General features: G+C 38.1%; 1 protein-coding gene across 2 annotated transcripts in view; it reads left to right on the top strand.

Annotated features, from left to right (window-relative positions):
* The window catches only part of LOC149239248 (NAD-dependent malic enzyme, mitochondrial-like), a 525,613-nt gene that overhangs the window by 411,541 nt on the left and 90,799 nt on the right, over positions 1 to 23,273 (top strand). For both annotated transcript variants that reach the window (XM_089373361.1, XM_089373362.1), the window contains exon 12: positions 19,044 to 19,109. In XM_089373361.1, the coding sequence (XP_089229487.1) occupies positions 19,044 to 19,109 (66 nt within the window). The remainder of the gene's footprint in view (positions 1 to 19,043; positions 19,110 to 23,273) is intronic.

Here is a 23,273-nt window from a genome sequence, read left to right as displayed (position 1 = left end):
AGAGATCTTCGTTGGGCAAGGGAGGTATGCTACAGAAACCCTGAAAAGATTTAGGATGGAGGACTGTAGACCCATCGCTACTCCAATGATCACCAACTGGAAGAAGATTGATGCATCAGAAGACAAGGATGTTGATCCCACCTTATATAGGTAGCTCATAGGGTCCCTGATGTATCTGGTCAATGCCAGGCTAGACATTTGCTACGCTGTCAACACCCTCAGTCAATTGATGGTGGAACCAAAGAGGGCGCACTGGGCAGCAGCCAAACATCTTCTCAAGTGTTTGCAGGGAACATTCGATTATGGACTCTTGTACACCAGGGGTAAGGATATCAGATTGAGTGGATATACTGATGCAAATTGGGTAGAAAGTTTAGTGGATCGGAAAAGTACCTTTGGGTACTGTTTCAATATTGGATCAGGAATGACTTCCTGGTGCAATAGGAAATAGAAATCCGTGGCTCTGAGCTCATCTGAGGCAGAATATATGGCAGTGAGCACAACTTCGTGTGAGGCCATATGGCTTAGAAAACTGCTTGTGAACCTATTCAGAAGAAAAATGGAGGCGACCAGGATCATGTGCGATAATCAGAGTTGCATCAAGCTCTCTGAGAATCTAGTGTTTCATGATCGATCAAAGCATATTGATATCCAGTGTCACTTTGTCAGAAACTGTGTCCAACGAGGAGTTGTACAGTTGAGCTACACTCCTACAGGAGAACAGGTGGTAGACATCCTTACTAAGGCCCTTGGAAGAACCAAATTTGATTATTTCAGGGAGAAGATGGGGATGATAAAGAATCCATTTCAGTAGCAGAAATGGGTATGATGTTGCAGTGCAGTAGCAGTTAGCAATAGCATGATGCAACATGATGAGGAGTTTGCAGTGTAGATGCAGTGTTGGGAAGAAGGACCAGCAACAGCACGGATGCAGAGGGAGTTGCAGTGTTGGGAAGATGGATCAGCAACAGCACGGATGCAAAGGGAGCTGCAGTACAGATGTAGCAGTGGCAGTGATAGAGCCATGGGCAACAGTACAGGATGCAACAGTGCAGAGGATGTTGGGCAGGGAGGCTTAGCATCAGCATAGGTACCGATGTTGTATGATCAAAGTAATGCTCAGTATGGAGTAGTACTAGAGCACAGTCCTCGCTAAGAGGGAGTGTTGATTTGGGGTAGCATTGGATGTGCTCTAGCCATGAAAATTGGTGGAGAGGCTAAAGCACATGAGATCTCCAAGACCCAAAAATGGTTTGGGCAAATTCTAACTGGTTTGGGAGATATTAAAATAAATAATATTTTTAATGGAGTTCCTAAGTCTAAACTTAGGAAAAATAAAATATTAATGGGTATTAATATAAAACTGAGTTAGAAGGTTCTAAAAGTCATGGATCAAGCCAAACCAAATCTTAGCCTTTGATTAGAAATTTAATCTCGGTCGTTGAAGGACCAACAGGAAAAGTATAAGAAGAGGCTTGAGGGTCAGTTGGAGAACACACTGAGGGATACTAGTCAGTTCAATTTCTGGAGCGGGGTTAGCTAAGAAATTCGAACTAGTGGTCTGGAGAGAAGCAGGAAGCAACAAGTACAGAACAAAGAGTCAGTATCAGCACTAGAAGACCAGTGTAGAGGCAGACACAAAGGCGGCAGGAGATTGCGCAGTCACTAGAGGGCCTGCGTGGGTGACACAGAGAGGCCCAGGGCTGACGCAGACAAGTAAGGGTTGACATAGAGTGTTTGGGAGCTACGTAAAGGTCAGTTAGGCTGACACTAGGACTGGGAGAATTGCTGGAGAATTTTTCTCTTTGTTGGGTAACCCAGTTTGGCACCTTGTTGTACGAAAGAATTTCTGAATAATAAAATCCTCCTTTGTTGCACCGGTTTTCCCACATTAGGTTTTTTCGGGGATTGTTGTCCAAAATAACTGTGTCGATGTGTTCATTCTTGTGCATGTAATTGTTTCTGAATTATGGTGTGATATCTGCAGCAGAATTTATTTTAATGTTTATTGAAGGAATTTCATTAATAACTTATTGGAAATAAGTAGGCAAAGTAAATCAGATGTTGCAATGATAGAATTCTCACATATCTCAAGCAGGAGATTCAACCTCTACTTCGGGGGACCATTCGTGCTCGCCCTCGAGAGGCAGTTACATAAGTATTTCAGGAGTTCCGGGAGTATGTTACAGCATTACCATTCAGCCACAACACGTAGTGCATATTTCTGGCTAGCTGGAGAATACAGAAGGGGAGTTTGGTGCTATCAATTATCAAGCATTTGCCGGGAGAGTTAGAGGATTGGGAGAGCAATAAAGGGCCAGCCTTTCTTGCGAGTTTGGAGCCAGCAGAGCCAGCATCCCAACAGTCCGATTTACAGTTACCTGGGCCTGCGCAGAGAGCCATCACTAGGCTCACGTGGGAGTTGGAGGAAGGAATTGTAGAGCTGGAGCTGGCCGGGAGAAGTAGGAGATCACTTGGAGGGCCATTTGAGGAGGATTTTTGGAGTTGGGAGAGCAGAGATTGACAGGATTAGTCACAGCAACAGAATTCGAAATTGGAGGAGGGCCAAGTTGTGAAGGGTCAATTTTTGAAGGTTGGAACCAAGGGAAACTCTTTCTGGGTTTTTCTGGGTTTTGGGCAAGGATCACACTCCTAAATTTATAGAATTTTCTGGGTAGATCGAAGGGGTCAAACAGGGGTCACCCTTTCTGGGTTTTTCTGGGTTTTGGACAAGGATCACACTCCTAAATTTATAGAATTTTCTGGGCAAATTGAAGGGGTCAAACAGGGGTCCCAACTAGTCCTTTGCCAAATTCATTTATGTGAATTTATTTACCATGTATCAACCCTCAAATTGATCAAACCTTAAGCCCATCTCAACAACCATTCACAAAATTCAAACAGCTACTATTCCTACAACTATCAGTTCCATAACTTTACTTTAACCAATTCACCAAGGCAACTACAAATCCATTCTACCATGTAAACTAGCATACCCCCAAAGTGGTGGAAGGAAACACCGAAGTGAATTAGGGTGGTTACGTTTTTCAATGATTGGAGGATGTGTCTTTTTGACAAAACGAATAATTTAAAAATTCTTTTAATGGAGGTCAACATGAATGCACATACAATGGAATGATGTAATGTGGTGGGTTCTAATATGTCCTTTCACCATTAGGACAATCCTAATAATGTTTATAATGAATATTTCAAGAATAAAACATTGATGATATATAAAAGGAATCTTTCAAGGATTTTTGGGGTAGGAGGAAAATAGAGGGTCACTATCTATCATCAAATTTTCATGGGTCTCCATTAAAATTCAATTAGAGGTTGGAAACAGCTAATTCAAATGAGCTTCATAGTCCAAAGTGCACGAAAAAATCATCACTCAAACAAGTTGCATTAGAGTCATTGATTCTGAATGACAAGTTCTCGGGATTTGAGTTCCATCGACTAAATATATTACAAATTCACCCATAAAAGAATGAAGAAAAACCTTCCACTTGAGGTGCCTATTGATGCACAAAACATCCTTCATATGATTTCTCATTGTAATAAATATATCCACAAAATTCAATTTAGAATATTCAAGACATGAACAATTAAATGGTTTATGGTGTCTTCTATTTGGATTATATAAGTATGAAGATAACATGAGAATAAATGTTATGGAGAGTAAACATAATATAAAAAATAACAAATAGTAATAGTATAGCATCCATAGATGAGTTTAGAGAGCATCATATAATCTCATAAACAAATATCATTTGATGTTACATAAGTATATTTCAATTAAAAGTAATATAAAATTGTTCATTAACTATGAAACTATATCTCATCTATTAGAACAACACATAAGTTATATCATTTATCAAATATCACTTGCTTGTTAGCCATGATGATTCTCATTGATCTAACCATATTGATTTCTCATATTTCAACATTTGGCAATGAGGATTTGTTTTAGTAACCCATACTGCAACATACATAGAAGGAAAACTATAACCTTTAAGAGCTAAATCATATGTTGCAGAGTGGGCTCTCCCAAAAATTATATTTCAATGATCCTCACACAAATATATATACATCCAAAAATATTTGTGAGGGTTTAGTAAAAATATTTTCCAATGGTGGAGAATTTCAATATATGTCAAGGCACACTTTTTGTACATGATTCTACTTTTGCATGACATTATTTCAAGAATGAAAGAAAAGAGCAACATGAATAAAGAGAGAATATTGTGAAGAAAATTGAAACCAAGGCATGTGCCTGTAGAGATCTAATGAATATGTCAACGTCAAATTTATTTCCCTCCATTTTGTCTTTAAGTAAGATACCATGTTTTTTCCATTGGAGGGTAGAGAATACTAAGAAAGCAAGTAGGCATGTAGTCTCACTCCTAGTTTGTTTCATCTCAACTACTAGGTAAACGACTACTATTGCATGGGATTTGAATATTCAATATCATATTTATTGATGAAGCAATTATTCAAAGGGAATAATAGCTAAGTGCACATTGTTAGGAAAAGAATCGAACCTTAAACCTGGATTTGAATATTCAATATCATATTTATTGATGAAGCAATTATTCAAAGGGAATAGTAGCTAAGTGCACATTGTTAGGAAAAGAATCAAACCTTGAACCATGGTGTTCTATTTCTAAGAAAAAAGAGGGATAGGCTTCAACCTCAACTTTTTCTCCAAAACCTTAGTTGCCATCTTCTTGCTTCACCTTGAGATGCTTCCACTAAGTTCATACCACTTATAAATATTAATCTAGAAATAACCATATGGAGACTCTATCATGTTGATGCCTTTGTTTGTGGGAACAAAGGTTCCTCTCTTGTTATTAATCACATGTGTGTTGGTGTTTGATTTTCTACTCTAGTAGGAAACTTTATCGGTGATATTTGTGGTAAAGTCCTAGTGAATCTCTATAGTAGAGAATATTATTACACGTTTTTTGACTATATATGTTTAACTCATTTATTAATTCTTTTAATAATAATAATAATAATAATAATAATAATTATTATTATTATTATTATTATTATTGTTATTATTATTATTAATTAAAATATAGTTATAATTTAATCAATTTTTATGTATATAGTTTTTTTAAATCTTGCAATGTGAGATATATTATGAGATAAGTGCTTTTATTGGTCTTTACCAACCATTTAATTTATATAACTAATATAGTGACCACAATTTTCATATCAAAATATGTTTTCTATTATTAACATATTTCTAAATACACATCAATATTTGCATATTGAAAGTCCAAGGAACTTAACTTGAGTGGTACGGCACACATTTTGTGTTCTCAAATGTATGGGTTCAAGTTACTCGTATTAATATTTTTTGAATGCCACATATATATTTTATATTAATAATTGAATGAAACACACATCTCCTTGTGATTAAAGAAATGCAATTGTTAATTTTTCGTTGTTTATTAAGTGATATAATTAATTTAATTGGAAATATCAATATAAAAATATATTTTATTTTTTTAGTTTCACTTAATTAGTAAATAAAAAATATTAAAATTAAAATTAATTTGTTTATTTATTATAATTAGAATTTTATTTTAAAAATTTAAGTTTAAATGATTTAATTAATAAATATCAAAATTAAAATTGATTTATTTATTTCATTATAATTAGAATTTTATTTTAAAATTTTTAGTTTAAATGATTCAATTAATAATTATTTGGGTTCAAGTCTTCGTAACATATTGAGTTGCTTTTTCGCTATATTTAAGAAATAGTTGTACCTTTTCAAAGTTATATATTTTTAAAAAAATTACTCATTTTAATTTAAAAAGAGTGAAAATTTTATAATTAAAACAAAAAAATTTATAGTTTTTTTTTATATAATTCAATTTTTATTTAATTATAATTTTTATAATAAAATTAAAAATAATAGTATAAATTATATAAATTTTAGAAATTAATATATTTTTAATTGTAATTTTATATAATTATTTTAATATGGTTTTAATAATATTGAGACATTTTACCCATCTTCGCACAAGAGATTTTACACGTTTGTTTCATAAGTGAAAATTATATATGGTGTAAAATAAATAATATAAATTATACTAATATTAAAAACTAATATTTTTTATAATTATTTTAATAAGATTTAGAAATTCTAGCAATCTTCACAAAAAAACACATAAAATAAAACTATACATGGTGTAAAAAAATATGATTGTATAAAAACATCACAATAACAATGTCATAACAATGTCATGTTTTCTGTTGAGTCTTCAATGGCCGAGATTAAGTCTTTAATCAACGGCTAAAATTAAAACATGACTTGATCCGCCTTCTAGATCATTCTCACCCATATTTTGATATACACATTAATATTTTAATTTCCCTAAGTTTGGACTTAGGAACTCCATTAAAAATATTAATTATTTTAATAAAATACAATCTGGGTGGAATTTCACCAAACGGTTTCTGGGTTTTTTAGAACTCATGTGCCTTAGTCTCTCTACCAATTTTCAAGGATAGAGAACTTCTGACGCTACCAAAAACTAACACTCCCTCTTAGCGAGGAAAGTTATATAGCAACAATGTCCACCTGCATGCTGCTTGCTGCTAACACCAACACTCTGTTGTCGCTGCTATTGTATTGCTACCCATGACATTGCCACTGACACTGCTGCATCTGCTAGCACTGCCACTGCTAACACTGCATCTGTACTGCAACTCAATTGCTGAGAGAAGCAACTGAAAAACATCCAAAATTATCTGAACTTAATTGTGTTCAACATAATACAATGAATGTTGGAATCTGACTGCTGCTGACCCTCTGAATCCTCTGCGCTACTGTTGACTTCTGCACTGCTACCAACCTTGCTCTGCGTTGATCAATCTTTAGTCCTAAGCTACTACATTTGTCCTCCAAACACTCCACTGCATCATCTGACACTAAGTCCATCTTGCTACTGCTGAATCTTGGGCTCCCATAACAAGGAATTGATCAAAGAGGTGGACTCCTCAAGGATCCTGCCCACATGTAGTCCTCCCGATTACAACTCAATATCGCCCCATCTCCCCCCTAGAGATGCGTGGGCACTCATGGCATACTCTTCCTCATCTATCTTCACAGCTATAACGTTTGGATCATGCTTCTCGTCCTTATCCTTTTGCTTCAATGGACACTAAGATGCAAAGTGACCCATCTCGCCACATCTGAAACATTTCACCTTCGAAATGTCCTTCTTCCGCTTCTGTTTTTGTTGTACCTTCAATGCTAGTGCTGCATTTTCCTCCTCCTCCTTGGTCTTCGTGCCACTCCCACTGTTTCCATTGAGGTTGACCTTCACTAGGTCCCTCCTTAACTCCTCTTGTTGAAGAGCCGCCCACATCTCCTCCCATGAAGGTAGTTTTTTCCTACCCAATATGCTTTGGACGAAAACTTGCCATTCATCTGAGACTCCATTTAGGGCTATCCTCTGTTGATTTTGGGTAGCATCGAATGTGCTCAAGCTCCAAAATTTTGAGGAGGGGCTAGAATACATGAGATCTCCAGAACCCGAAAATTGTTTGGAGAAATTCCATCCGGATGAGGAGTTATTAAAATAATTAATATTTTTAATGGGTTCCTAAGTCTAAACCTAGGAAAATAAAATATTAATGGGTATTAATAAGAATATGGGTGAGAAACTTCTAAGTGACAAGGATCAAGTCTGTTTTAATTTTAATCGTTGATTAGGGACTTAATCTTGGTTGTTGATTCATCAACAGGAAAGGTATAAGAGGAGGCTTGAGAGTCAGTTGGAGACACACCAAGTGATCAGTGAATTTGATTTTTCTGGGGCAAGGTTTGTTGGAAAAATCGAATTGGTGATCTGAGTTGCAGTGAGAGGGGCAGTAGCAGAGAGTTGGATCGGAAGGGAGTTCCAAGCCAACGAGTACCAGGCAGAGAGGCAGCACAGAGGTCTATACACAACCCACGAAGGGGCTCACGCAGGCCAAGAGGGTTCTTGCATTGGCAGTGCGAGATAATCGTCGGAAGTTTGAGATTTTGTTGGGAGTTCGATGTTTTAAGCCAAGAGGATTGAAGTCGAAGCTACTGAGAGAAAATCGATCCAACAGAGAAGTGACGCAATCTCCCAGAGGAAAGACGCTAACCCACATAGAGCAGATTGTGATGAGATTTTTGTAGTGCTTGTCGGAGTCAGCCATTCAGTGGATCAATTGTGACTTAGAGAGCAAGGTAAACCCTCCTATGTATTTCTTGTTGCTGATATTTCTCTGAAAGGTTAGCCTGTGTGAGAGGCAACCTATTGTACTCAGATTTTGCTTGCTTAATAATACAAACCCTTTATATGTTGCACTGATATTCCCGCATTGGGCTTTTCCGAGGACGTTGGTCCAAAAATAACGGTGTCCCTTGTGTGTTTGTCTCATATTGTTTCAGTTTATGATCTATATGCCAGTGTAGTCTGCAGTAGTGTTTTTCATCAGTGTTTAAATAATTAAATAACTTGTTGAATGTAAAAACAAGTAGGAGATGATAAACCAGTGATTGCAGTAGGATTTCTGATGTGTAGATTCATAAATTTTCACATCCTCACCATCACGTTTGGTTGAGGAGTGGACCCCACTGCAACAATCTAGTCTCTAGTGTCTTGAAGACGTTGAAGATAGAGGTTGACCCCTTCTCCTTTCTGCATCAAGGTCCGCTGCAACTTTTGCTCTAAATACATCTTCTGTTGTTCGGAAGAGCCTTCATACAGAGAAGAAAAGGCTTCCCACATCTCCTTGGTTGTATCCTTGCCCTTCAAGTGTGAGACCACATGATCTCGAACTCCATTGAGAATGAGCCTCTTTGCCTTCCCCTGCTCGGCCTTGTACTTCTTCTTTTGATCGTTGTCAGCAAGAATAGTTACAAAACTTTTGACGTAGGCCTCGAGATCATATTCCTCTAGAACAACTAAGATTTTGGTCTTCCATATGACATAGTTGGAGGCTCTGTTCAACATGACTTGATCTCTGAGCCCATGCAATGCCATGTCACCCAATTGTCGAACTGACTCCTCTAGTCACTTCTTAGCAGTGCTCAGTTGCTCAGCAAGTGAGAAATTCGAACGTTTTGGCAAAACGTTCTTTGAGGAGAAAATTCCCCTTCTACGTGTCTTTGTTCTTTTCCAACGGATTTCTGCCCCGGCAGAAACTGTGCCCTTCAAGCACTACGTTGAGGCTCTACGTCACTCCCTCTTTCGTCTGCAAACTCACGAACTGGAAATCGTACCTCTCTGTCATCTCACTTAGAGAGAGATTTCTGCAGATCTGCTTCCCGGCAAGGATTGCGCAATCCCTTCAAGGGGATTCGAATTGCTGCCAAGTGCATCTTTCGGCCTTATTGCTCAGTACTGGATCTGCTCTTCCTGTTTCAAAACCAATGCTTTGACACTATGTGAAAATTCCTACACTGAAGGAACCCCTACTGCAGTAAATTTGAATCTATTTCACCTACTTGATTTTTAAATTACATTTATCAAGTTATTCTTATAAATAATGAAACAAATTACTTCTGCAACCTACACTAATTAAATATTTGATCTGATGAAACATAAAACAGAGCAAAGAACAAGATACATAGGACACACTTATTTTTGGACACACTAGTCCACGGAAACACACAATGCAGGAAAACTGGTGCAGCGTCTCTGAGGGTTTATTATTATGCAAGAGAAATATCTGAATACAAATCTAGGATGCTCATCTAGCAATCCTTTACAGTGAAAAATACTGGCGGAAAATCTGAGTGAGTTTTACCTCACTACACTCGGCAGAATTTCGGTTGATCTGACAACAAGACTGGCTAACCCCGACTACTTTTGTGTTGGCCCTGCATCACCCTTTTAGGCTTAACGTCACCTCTTTTGCCCTCTACCTCAGCTATTTCGAATGTTCCGACAATTTCATCTTCTGCGTGACAGGCAACTTTCTCCTCTGCGCTGGCCCTTCTCGCTTTACGTCAAGGCTGCGAGGGCCCAGACTGGCCCAGCGTCAGCTTTCCCGGCAACTGCATTGCCTCCACAAGCTCTCTCCACCTCTCTATCAGTATTCTCTGGAAAGTCCTCCCGAATTCTCTCTATCCCTCTATTGCTGAATGATCATTTAATTCGAATTTTTTAGCTTCCTAGCCCCAGAAATCGAACTCCAGATCAATTCATTCTCTCCATGTGTATTTCCAATTGAACTCCAAGCCTCCATTTTATACTTTTTTCTGTTGAGTTTTCAACGGTTGAGATTAAGTCTCTAATCAACGACTAAGATCAAAACATGAATTAATCTGTCTTCTAGATCATTCTCACCCATATTTTGATTAATACACATTAATATTTTAATTTCCCTAAGTTTAGACTTAAGAACTCCATTAAAAATATTAATTATTTTAATAAAATACAATCCAGGTGAAATTTCACCAAACGGTTTATGGGTTCTTTAGAATTCATGTGCCTTAGCCTCTCCACCAATTTTCAAGGCTAGAGCACTTCCGATGCGACCAAAAACTAACACTCCCTCTTAGCGAGGAAAGTGCTCTAGCAACACTGTCCAGTTGCATGCTGCTTCCTGCTTCCATCAACACTATGTTGTTGCTGCTATTGTACTGTTGCCCATGACACTGCCACTGCCACTGCTGCATCAGTACTACAACTCCCTCTCAAACACTGCATCTGCTAGCACTGCTACTGCTAACACTACATCTGTACTGTAACTCAGTTGCTGAGAGAAGCAATTGAAAAACGTTCAAAATTAGCTGAACTTACCTGTGTTCAACATAATACAATGAATGTTGGAATCTGACTATTGTTGACCCTCTGAATCTTTTGCGTCACTGCTGACTTCTGCACTGTGCCAACTGCACTGCTACCAACCTTGCTCTGCGTTGATCAGTCTTTGGTCTTAAGCTACTAGATCCATCCTCCAAACACTCCACTACATCATTTGACATTAAGTCCATCTCGCTACTGCTGAATCTCGGGCTCTCGAAGCAAGGAATTGATCCAAGAGGTGGACTCCTCAAGGATCCTGCCCACATGTAGTCCTCCCAACTACAACTCAATATCGCCCCATCTCCCTCTTGGAGATGCATGGGCACTGATGGCATACTCTTCCTCATCTATCTTCGCGGCTGCAACCTTTGGATCATGCTTCTCGTTCTTATCCTTTTTCTTTGAACGACACTGAGATGCAAAGTGACCCATCTAGCCACATCTGAAACATTTCACCTTCGAAATGTCCTTCTTTCGCTTATGTTTTTGTCGTCCCTTCAGTGCTAGAGTTGCATTTTCCTCCTCCTCGGTCTTCGTGCCACTCCCACTGTTTCCATTGAGGTTGACCTTCACTAGGTCCCTCCTTAATTCCTCCTGTTGAAGAGCCGCCCACATCTCCTCCCACGAAGGTAGTTTTATCCTGCCCAATATGGTTTGGACGAAAACTTGCCATTCATTCGAGACTCCATTCAAGGCTATCCTATGTTGATTTTGGGTAGCATTGGATGTGCTCTAGCTCCCGAATTTTGAGGAGGGGCTAGAATACATGAGATCTCTAAAACCCAGAAATTGTTTGGAGAAATTCCACCCGAATGAGGAGTTATTAAAATAATTAATATTTTTAATGGGTTCCTAAGTCTAAATTTAGGAAAATAAAAATATTAATGGGTATTCATAAGAATATGGTTGAGAAACTTCTAAGTAATGGGGATCAAGTCTGTTTTAATCTTAGTCATTGATTAGGGACTTAATCTCAACCGTTGATTTATCAACAGGAAAAGTATAAGAGGAGGCTCGAGGGTCAGTTGGAGACACACCAAGTGATCAGTCAATTCAATTTTTCTGGGGCGAGGTTTGCTGAGAAAATCGAATACGTGATCTGAGTTGTAGTGAGAGGGGCAGTAGTAGAGAGTTGGATCGGAAGGAAGTTCTGAGCCAACAGGTACCAGGCAGTGAGGCAACAGTAGCATCAAATAGGCACCACAGAGGCCTATGTAGCCCAGGAAGGGGCTCACGCAGAGCTGGCGCAGGCCAAGAGGGTTCTTGCAGTGGCAGTGTGAGATAATCATTTGAAGTTCGCGATTTTGCTGGGAGTTCAATGTTCTGAGCCGGGAGGGATGAAGTCGAAGCTACTGAGAGAAAATTGATCTAGCAGAGAAGTGACGCAGTCTCCCAGAGGCAAGATGCTGGTCCACACAGAGCAAATTATGTTGGGATTTTTGCAGTGCTTGCCGGAGTTAGCCATTCAGTGGATCAATTGTGACTTAGAGAACGAGGTAAACCCTCATATGTATTTCTTGCTGCCGATATTTCTCTGAAGGTTAGCCAGTGTGAGAGGCAACCTGTTGTACTCAAATTCTGCTTGATTAATAATACAAACCCTCTATATGTTGCACCGATTTTCTGCATTGGGTTTTTCCAAGGATGTTGGTCCAAAAATAATGGTGTCCTTTGTGTGTTTGTCTCATATTGTTTCAGTTTATGATCTGTATGTTAGTGTAGTCTGCAATAGTGTTTTTCATTAGTGTTTAAATAATTAAATAACTTGTTAAATGTAAAAACAAGTAGGAGATTATAAACCAGTGATTGCAGTAGGATTTTTGATGTGTAGATTCAGAAATTTTCACATCCTCACCATCGTAGTTGGCTGAGGAGTGGACCCCACTGCAGCAAGTTGGTCTCTAGTGTCCTGAAGACGTTGAATATAGAGGTTCACCCCTTATCTTTTCTGCATGAAGGTCCGCTGCAACTTCTACTCTAAATACGTCTTTCGTTGTTCGGAAGAGCCTTCATACAGAGAAGACAAGGCTTCCCACATCGCCCGGTCTGTATCCTTGCCCTCCAAGTGTGAGACCACATGATCTCGAACTCCATTGAGAATGAGCCTCTTTGCCTTCCCCTGCTCGGCTTTGTACTTCTTCTTTTGATCGTTGTCAGCAAGAACAACTACAACACTTTTGACCTTGGCCTCAAGATCATATTCCTCTAGAACAACTAAGATTTTGGTCTTCCATATGACATAGTTGGAGGCTCCGTCCAACATGTCCTGATATCTGAGCCCATGCGATGCCATCTCACCCAATTGTTGAATTGACTGCTCTAGTCACTGCTTAGCAAACCTTTTGGCAAAACGTTCTCTGAAGAGAAAATTCCCCTTCTACGTGTCTTCGTTCTTTTCCAGTGGATTTTTGCCCTGGCAAAAACTGTGCCCTTCAAGCACTTCGCTGAGGCTCTGCATCACTTCCTCTGCCTCTGCAAACTCACGAACTGGAAATCATACCTCTTTGTCGTCTCACTCAGGGAGAGATTTCTGCGGATCTGCTTCCTGGCAAGGATTGCGCAATCCCTTCAAGGGGATTCGAATTGCTGCCAAGTGCATCTTTCGGCCTTACTACTCAGGACTGGATCTGCTCGTTGTGTTTCAAAATCAATGCTTTGATACCATGTGAAAATTCTTATACTGAAGGAACCCCTACTGCAACAAATCTGAATCTACTTCACCTACTTGATTTTTAAATTACATTCATCAAGGTATTCTTTTGAATACTTAAACAAATTACTTCTGCAATATACACTAATTAAATATTTGATCTCATGAAACAGAAAACAAAGAAATGAACAAGATACCTAGGACACACTTATTTTTGGACACAATAGGCCCCGGAAAAACCCAATGTGGGAAAACCGGTGCAACAACTCTGAGGATTTATTATTATGCAGGAGAAATATTTGAATACAAATCTAGGCTGCTCATCTAGCATTCCTTTACAGTGAAAATACTGGCGGAAAATCTGAGTGAGTTTTACCTCACTTCACCTGACAGAATTTCAGCTAATCAGGCAACAAGATTGGCTAACCCCGGCTACTTCTACGTTGGCCTTGTGTACTCCCTGCGTCAGCCTTTCAGGCTCTGCGTCACACCTTCTGCCCTTTATCTCAACTAGCCCGGATGTTCCAACAGTTCCTGGTAATTCGGGCTTCTTTGCGACAGGCAACTTTCTCCTCTGCCTTGGCCATTCTAGCTCTACTTCAAGGTTGTGTGGGCCGAGACTGGCCCAGCATAAGCTCTCCCAGCTACTGTGCTGCCTCCACAAGCTCTCTTCGCCTCTTTGTCAGTGTTCTCCGAAAAGTCCTCTCGGATTCTCTTTGCCCCTCTGCTGCTGAATGATCACATAGTTCGAATTTCTCAGCTTCCTAGCCCCAGAAATCGAACTCCAGATCAATTTGTTCTCTCCTTGTGTGTTTCCAAATGAACCCCAAGTCTCCATCTTATACTTTTCCTATTGAGTCTTCAACGGCCGAGATTAAGTCTAATCAATGGCTAAGATTAAAACATGATTTAATCCACCTTCTAGATCATTCTCACCCATATTTTGATTAATATCCATTAATATTTTAATTTCCCTAAGTTTAGACTTAGGAACTCCATTAAAAATATTAATTATTTTAATAAAATACAATCCGAGTGGAATTTCACCAACCGGTTTCTGGGTTCTTTAGAACTCACGTGCCTTAGCCTCTCCACCAATTTTCAAGGTTAGAGCACTTCTGATGCTACCAAAACTAACAGGGCTAAGATAGAGAGACAAAGAAAGAGAGATGGGGGGAGATATGGATATAGATGGAGGGGGGAGATAAGATAAGTAAAGATAAGATAATTATATTTATGTCCAACTAATGACCACAAAGTAGGTCAAAGGGACTGTTGAGCACACTTATGTATATACAAAGCAGGAGAACCAAACGATCTCCTATAAAAGATACAATGCATGAAGTAAATCAACATCTGGCCCTAGCAGAGAAGATTTAGGAGCTAATAGGTCTGAGGATCAGACCCATCTCTCATAACATCTGAGGCTGAATGAATAACACTGAAGAAACTCAACAAAGTCTGTTGGCTTGATGAAGAACCGATGGCAAGTGCAGACTGTCCACTAAATCGTATCCTAGGGGGTTTCACACGCTGCTAAATGTTGGAGGACCTAGTCTATCTCCCAGGAATGGATATGAGACGGAATTGCTTCTGAGATATCGTGTGGCAGGGTGAGGTCCCACGGATCCTCACTGATCTGGAGTCTGGATACGTACTGGTATCAATCGATTTCTTGGTTTCCCTGTTTGAAGGTAGTACCCTGAAAAATGTCGTGATCCTCTATGTGGGGTCTGGTTTGATGGGAGGCTGAAGAATATGCGCTTGGAACCTAAGAGCCTCCTACATATATAGGGCCAAACATCTCTGATCGGGGTACCTAAAAAAGTCGGCGAGGGTCCAAGAATCTTTGAACAAGTAGTGAAACCGTCCTCTGATCTCGTAGTAGATTTCTTGCACTAGATGCATTGATTTTAGTGTAGATGGTGATTTCTAATCATATTTGATTGCTTGCACTAAAGGAGATAAACAAAATTAGAGGGGAGAGGAGGAATGAAGAGAGAGAGAGAAAGAGAGGAATGTGAGAGGGAGACACAAAGAAGGAGGGGAAGAGAGGAGGAGATAAAGAAGGAGAGAGGGTTGGAGGGAAAATATAGAGAGAGATGGGCAGAGAGAAAGGGATAGAGAGGAAGGAGAAGAGAGAGGAGGAGAGAGAGAGGGAAAAAATGATGGAGTTGGAAGGGGAGTGAGGGAGAGAAGAATAAAGATATATATATAGAGAGAAAGGGAGTGACAAGGGAGAGATGGAGATAGTGTGTGTATGTTTGGGGGTGAGATAGAGAGACAAAGAAGGAGAGATGGAGGAAGATTTAGATATAGATGGAGGGGGGAGATAGGGAAGAAGATTCCTTGCACTAGATGCATTCGTTTTAGCATACATGGTGATTTCTAATTCTATTTGATTGCTTCCACTAGATGCATTGATTCCAGTGTAGATGTTGATTTCTAATGATATTTGATTGATTTCACTAGATGCATTAATTTTAGTGTAGGTGTTGATTTCTAATCCTATTTTATTGCTTGCACTAAATGCATTGATTGCAATGTAGATGTTTTCTAATTCTATTTGATTGGTTGCACTAGATGCGATTTCATTGTAGATGGTTATTTATAATCCTATTTGACTGTTTGCATTAGATACATTGATTTCATTATAGATGGTGACTTATAATCCTATTTGATTGCTTGCACTAGATGCACTGATTTCAATGTAGATGTTGATTTCTAATGATATTTGATTGCTTGCACTAAATGCATTGATTTTAATGTAGATGTATTCTAATTCTATTTGATTGCTCGCACTAGATGCATTGATTTTAGTGTAGATGTTGATTTCTAATTATATTTGATTATTTGCACTAGATGTATTGATTTCATTGTAGATGTTGATTTTTTATTATATTTGATTGTTTGCACTAGATGCATTGATTTCTGTGTAGTTGTTGATTTCTAATCCTATTTGATTGCTTGCATTAGATGCATTGATTTCAGTGTAGATTTTTTTTTTAATCATATTTGATTTCTTGCATTAGATGCATTGATTTTAGTGTAGATGATGATTTTTTATTTGATGTTACTGGATATATGATGGTACATTAATTTTAAAGTGATTGGATTAACAGTGTGATTGACTTTTGTTTAAGCACAAAAAAAATATTGACAATGTGCATTGATTTTTGTGTTATAATAATTCAACCTATTAATATTGGAGAGCAAAAGAGAAAAGGTAAGATGTTTACTACAATAGCTCCAGTTAAAGATTTGAATGGCTTATGATATCAACTTCACTTTTCATATAATCGATATGAAAATATGGCAAAACTAACAGGGGTGACAATAAGAATAGTAGAAGAAAATAGTTTGAGATTGATCACAATGAAGACTATTTTTAATTGACTACATTCTTATTATTCACATTATTTTGCCATTCAACACTATTACATTGCCACTTTGCATTCAAAATTTTTATTTCATCAGTTTTCATAATTAAAGTTATTAATAATATCTATCATCTCAACAGATTGAGGTATCTGAGCAAATTTAAAATTAAAACTACTCTTCAAGATATATTTAGTAATACATGGAGGGACAATATTAAGAATTAATTAGTTGTCAAAAAATGTGATACCTAAAATTAAATGAAATAGATGTGTAGTATCAATTGTCCTACAAGCTATTGACAAGATTGTCCTGCTTCTTCATCACCAACTAATTACTAATAGACTTACATACATATATAGAATTATAACACAAAAAATGTAACATTCACAAACATTACCATCCAAATCCAAACACATAAACACACAAACCACTCAAAGCATCCAAACACAGACACACACAAACCACTCAAAACATCCAAACACAGACGTACAAACCATTCAAGGCAAACAACATAAACTAATTTAAAGAACAAAATTATATGGTCATGTTAGACAAAGAAAACATAATATAAATTTGAAAGTATGAAGTTTATCTCAAACATATACACAATAATGATAATCTAAAAATATGACATTGCTGCCCTCCGCTGGAACCAGCCTAGATCCATCTAACTCTGGATCTATCATGCGCCGAAAGGGATCAAATCCCTCGAGATGCAAACCTTTTTTTGGAGTGTAGAATTTGAGGAAAGGTTTGCACCTCGACGGATTTGATCCCTCTCGGCACATGATAGATCCGGAGTTAGATGGATCTAGGCTGGTGTATTAATGCAAAATAAACCCATGAAAGTTAGGGCGTTCTTGTACCAAGGTTTCAATCATGCTCAGACCATGTCAAGTCAACCCAAATGAATGTAAAATCGAGTGATAACAAGGGGAGGATTCCAAGTGTTCTGTGCAATTATGAAGCCATTCAAATGAAGATGCCAATACAATGTTAGCTGAGCCTAAAAGTGTTAAGGCATTCCATCAAAGGAGTCAAACGTTAACCTGTATCATCAACCATCCAATGATCATAGGGGCTCCACAATCAAATCTACTAGCATGAAAGGAAAGCAATAAACAAGACAACCAAAGCATCAACATCAAGCCATCCATGACTACATCACCAGTAATCTCACCAAATGCAATCACATCCCCTAGTCATCCAAACATCAACATGTAAACCTGCCATTGTGATAAAAATAACAAGAACAGTGGAAAAATTCAGTAGTGTGGGCCTCATGCAAAATGAGGGTAACAAGCAAAAAGAATTAGATAATAGTTCTGATTTAAGGGGAAAAAGGGCTGAAATTTGTTGAACTGATCCCCGATTCTGTTGCTAGTCTAAACTGCTTTTATTTATTGCAAGCTGTTTCTTAGAGATTGTTCCTCACCAAAATTACCTGACCACCATATTCAAACTGCAGGTAATTTCAAATGGAGAGTAAATGACTAAACAAAATTAAAAATATTTGAAGGATTAACAATTATACCGCAACCCAACCATTGCACCATTAGTTCCAGCCTTTACGTTCATAGGAGAAAATTCCAAATTGGCAGACTCCAATAATGATTGCCCCTTTGCAACACGTTTTAACACTTTTTGCTTCTCACAAGAGGAGAAATGCATGCCATCAAGTGTAAAGATAGCCCTTGTTAAGCAAGGAAATATAACTGTGGGAATAAAATGACTATTTGACTTGCAAATTCCTTACATATCGGACTAATAAGAGAGGGAAAGCTTTGCATCCACCGACTTCAGGCAGTCACTAATAACTCACATGTCTAATTCTATAACTATGCAGCTTCATAGTCAGAATGTGGACTTGGAATATTATTGGCTCTGACATGAGCACAGAAGATATTGAAGTGCATTTAGGTTGAACATGGACAGTGCCTAGTCAAATGTATGTTGACTTGTGTTTGTAGGTGATACTTTACTAAAGGAATATGGACTTGTGAAGTTTATTGCAAAGCAGTGTTGCATTTTGAATTTGGATTGATTTAAGTGGTAAGGCAAGCTTATGCTAGGTATTTGTTTTATATGGGAATGAGAAATGAGATGGATATGAAAATATGTGTGAAAAGTTTATTTCAGTTATTACAACTTTTCCAGTCATGAATATAAGTTCCTGACTTCTTTATATTTGTATATAACAGGTAAAAAAAGTTAGGCCAGATGTGTTGATTGGATTAACTGCGGTCGGAGGTTTATTTACAAAAGAGGTATACTAAAATCCATGAGTGTCTTTTCTAATGCTAACACCAGGATCATCCTTTGTCAGAGGCAAATTCATCGAATTTCTAGACACTCCATCTCTGTTTTTTATATGCAATAAACATGTATCATTCACCATTTCCAAGAAAACACAATTATTTTCTTCATTTGCTGAGTATATTAAACATTGAAATTCAGTTTTTATTCTTCTTACGCTGAAGAACCATTTTGCTATATTGCTGACCAAACAGATACACGACAGTGCAGACAAAGGTGATAAAACTTAGAAAACACATTAAAATCGTGGGATAATAAAAAATAAAAAAAAATAAAAAAACTCAACTTGAACAGCGAAGAGCTTGAGGAAAGAGAATTTAAAAATATATTAAGCATTTTATTCAACAAAAACATTTTCAATACATTATGACTGTCCAATTCCATCAAAATGTGTGTGTTTTTCTCAAAGAAATACTTCTTATATGATACAGAAAACTTGAAAACAGATTACCTTGTGGTTAATACTACAACAAAGTCAGAATAAGCAGAGGTAGATGCATTTTTTGCATCCTTAATCAACAGAAACCCCTTCAACCTGGTTTGAGCATCAGGCTTGTCAAATGTCACTCTGTTTAAAAACGCTACAGAACCTGATGACCTTTCAAAGACAGTTATATTGAACTTTCCAAATCGTATGCAGTACTGAAGCAAGGATGACAAGACAAAGACCAGAAAAGTGACCAAAAGCAAGTGATTTGCAATACCCTAGCAGCACCATGTTCCAATGAATGGACACTTATAGTTTATCAGAAAATTTGGACTGAACTGATTTTCAACGCTTTTACAAACATACACTTCTAGAGACATGTTTCATTGTTTGTGCTTTCCCACAGTGAAGACATTTCCCATCCATGAGACTGGCTAACCTGGACTTGGAGGATAAACCTTGATATATAGGGCCATACACTCTGAGTCTAGCACCTCAACAAAATTCATTGTGCAAACAGTCCCATTGCTTGTTCAAAATAAGGGCTAGCTGAATCCTCTAGTGCATGATCAAATATGGCTTCCTGCAATTATAATAAAAAATAATTCTACCATAATGCAGAGAACCCAATCTCTCCAAATAGGGCCATGAATAGCTCCATTGGGTTTGGGTAGATCCCTCCAAATATGGTTATGAATTGCTACATTCTGTTTGGGTAGATTCTCCACTTCTATAATAGATTGTAAGTCCTTGACAATGGTTGACGAGGGAGAATTTGTAACACCTTATGGCCCTTGTGTGAAAATTTCTGAATCTACTAAACCAGAAATCCTACTGCGGTAAACTGATTTACATTACCTTCTTGTATTCTTCATTTAACAAGTTAATTTCGGAAATATTCAGAAAATATAAATGTAAATAAACTGCAGCCTACACTTCTATACAGATCAAGCACTGAAAAATAAATGAGATAATCATGCAAAGGACACATGTATATTTGGACTAAACGTCCGCGGAAAAACCCAATGCGAGAAAATCGGTGCAACAACTCTGAGGGTTTTCTATTATTAACCAGAAGTTCTGAATATAATTGTTGGTCACCCTCCCGGCAAAACAGTCACAGAGAAATACAATGGCGAAGAACTTGAGTGAGTTGTACCTCACTTCACTCGGTAGAATCTAACTGTTCCGGTAGCAAATCTGGCTGGCCTCGGCTACAACTGTGTTGCCCCTTTGCAGTAAATGTGTGGGCCTGCGTGGAGCTCTCTGAGGCTCTGCGTCAACACTACTGCCCACTGCATCAGCTTTCTGGCTGTTCCGGCAGCGCCCTGGCTTTCTGCGTGGAACACAACTCTTCCTCGTTGGTCCTCCTGGCTCTGCGTCAAGGCTGCGTGGGCCCAATCTAGCCCAGCGTCAACTCTCCCGGCTACTGCGCTGCCTCCACAAGTTTCTCTCCGCCTCTCTGTCTGTATTCCTGAACTATCACTGCCCCTCAGCTGCAAGATCTCCCCAATCGATTTCCCTCCTAAGAACTTCTCACCTCAGAAAATCGATTTCCTCAATCTCTCTGTGTGTCTTCTCCAATTGACTCCAAGCCTCCATTTATATTTTTCCTGTTGAGAAATCAACGACCGAGATTAAGTCTCTAATCAACAACTAAGATTAAATTAGACTTGATCCTCGTCTCTTAGAAGCTTCTCATCCATATTTCATTAATGCCCATTAATATTTTAATTTTCCTAAGTTTAGGTTCAGAAACACCATTAAAAATATTAATTATTTTAATAAAATACAATTTGCGTGAAATTTCACCAAATGATTTCTGGGTCTTGGAGATCTCATGTGTTCTAGCCCGTCCACAAAATTTTGGAGCTAGAGCACATCCAATACTACCCAAAAATCAACACTAGGGACAAAATCAATCAACACTACTTATGTCAGTGTTTCTTTTGCCTTGTATAGTTCTCGATGGGTTATGAGACCATCTTGAGGTAGTCAAGTGCCTAATATTAGAGTTGGGATGCTAAAGTCCAGAAGTGGGTATGGGACTTCAATGCCTGGGAGTATACATGGTAGGAGTTGTGGAGGGAGTTTGGGTCAGCCTTTCGAGATGCCTAGGGTACGTGAGTACCAAACTGGATGCTTGCCTTGGGGCAAATGATGTTTGAGCCTTGGGGCTTTGGTATAGATTGATGAGGCTTTATGCTTGGTTCCAAAAGTTGGGAAAGAGGGCTTGAGATTCCTCGTGATTTCCTCGGTGCTATGTTGTAATTTTCGATGTTTCTTGTGGTCACTTGGGTGGCCTTATACTAGTTCAACAGAGAGTGTAGGGTATACGAGAAGAAATAAATAAATAACTTATAAATTAAATGATTAAAATTAACTTCGGAACAAAGTTCCTTGAAGAGGGAGAGTATGTAATGTCCCATATTAATAAATCAATAAATAATAATCATGATGATAATAATAATAAAATAAATGAAATGATTGTTGAAATGTGTAACTAGGTTTGGTCTTCAATAATGTGAAATGCACTCTTGATTCTTGTATATTGTAAAGAGAAAGAAAAAATATTATTGTTATTTTTGTAGCATGGGTTTCATGCTCAAGGTCATTTTATTTAGAGGTCAAGCACCCATTGAGTGCTTCTAGGGTTTGTCCAAGCGTCTGTGAAAATTTCAAAACTGAAATCCTATTGTAGTGATTGGAATTAATCCTTCTAATTGTTAATTAATTTAACAATTTATTTGTTATGGAAAATATCAAATTAATCACACTACAACCTTCACAAATAAAACTGCGGAAAAATAATAGCACTGGAACTGAGAAAATACTACCGCACACAATAAAAATGACACTGTTATTTTTGGACCACTGTCCCCAGAAAAACCCAACTTGGGAAAACCAGTGCAGCAAATAAGGCTTTTATTTTATTATGCAGTAGTGAAATCTGAGTACAATCTATGAATGCCCAATTGGCAATCCAAACAACAAGAAAATCTAGCCAAAACTATTTAAGGGAAATTATCCTTTTTCCACAAGCAACCCTGGCACAAATTCTCTTCAGAAACTCGTCCTTCTGAACCCTCTGTGTCAGCCTCTATGCTGCTTTGCGTAGACCCTATGACGTCTAGCCTCTAAATTGCCTCTGATGAAGTCCTTGTGTCGGTCTCTGCTGAGGAAATCGCCTCTCCGACACTTTGGACCCTCTGCCCGACCTCTGGAACTGAAAATGAATTTCTCTCCAACAAAATCGAATTGCTTCTGAAGCAGCTATGCAGTCCTTTGCGCTGCCTCACTAGGAATCTAGAAAACTTCCTCGGCATCATTGTCTATGCCCCTCACTAACCCTGCTTCAATCTCTGGCTCTCTTCCAACTGTTGCTGCTCTCTGGAAATCGATTTGCGAAGGAAATTGAACTATAAAAGTGTCTTCTCCAAGTGCCCATCGACTTCCTCTTATAATCCACTGTTGGAGCACCAAGGGCCAAGATTAAAACTTAATCAATGGCTAGGATCGTCTTAGAGTTGAATCATGTGAGTTTCTAGATGATTGTCACCTTATCTCAATTAATATTGATTAATTAACCATATTCCCTAAGTTTAGACTTGGGAAATATTTTAAAAACGACTAATAATCTAATTGAGACACTTCTAGGTGGAAATTTCAGAAACGATTTCTGGGTTTT

This window comes from Pinus tabuliformis, chromosome 8 (genome assembly GCF_031772625.1).
Source record: "Pinus tabuliformis cultivar Carrire ecotype Pingquan chromosome 8, CPIR1, whole genome shotgun sequence".
Lineage (NCBI taxonomy): Eukaryota > Viridiplantae > Streptophyta > Pinopsida > Pinales > Pinaceae > Pinus > Pinus tabuliformis.
This window is presented reverse-complemented; position numbering and strand designations above follow the sequence as displayed.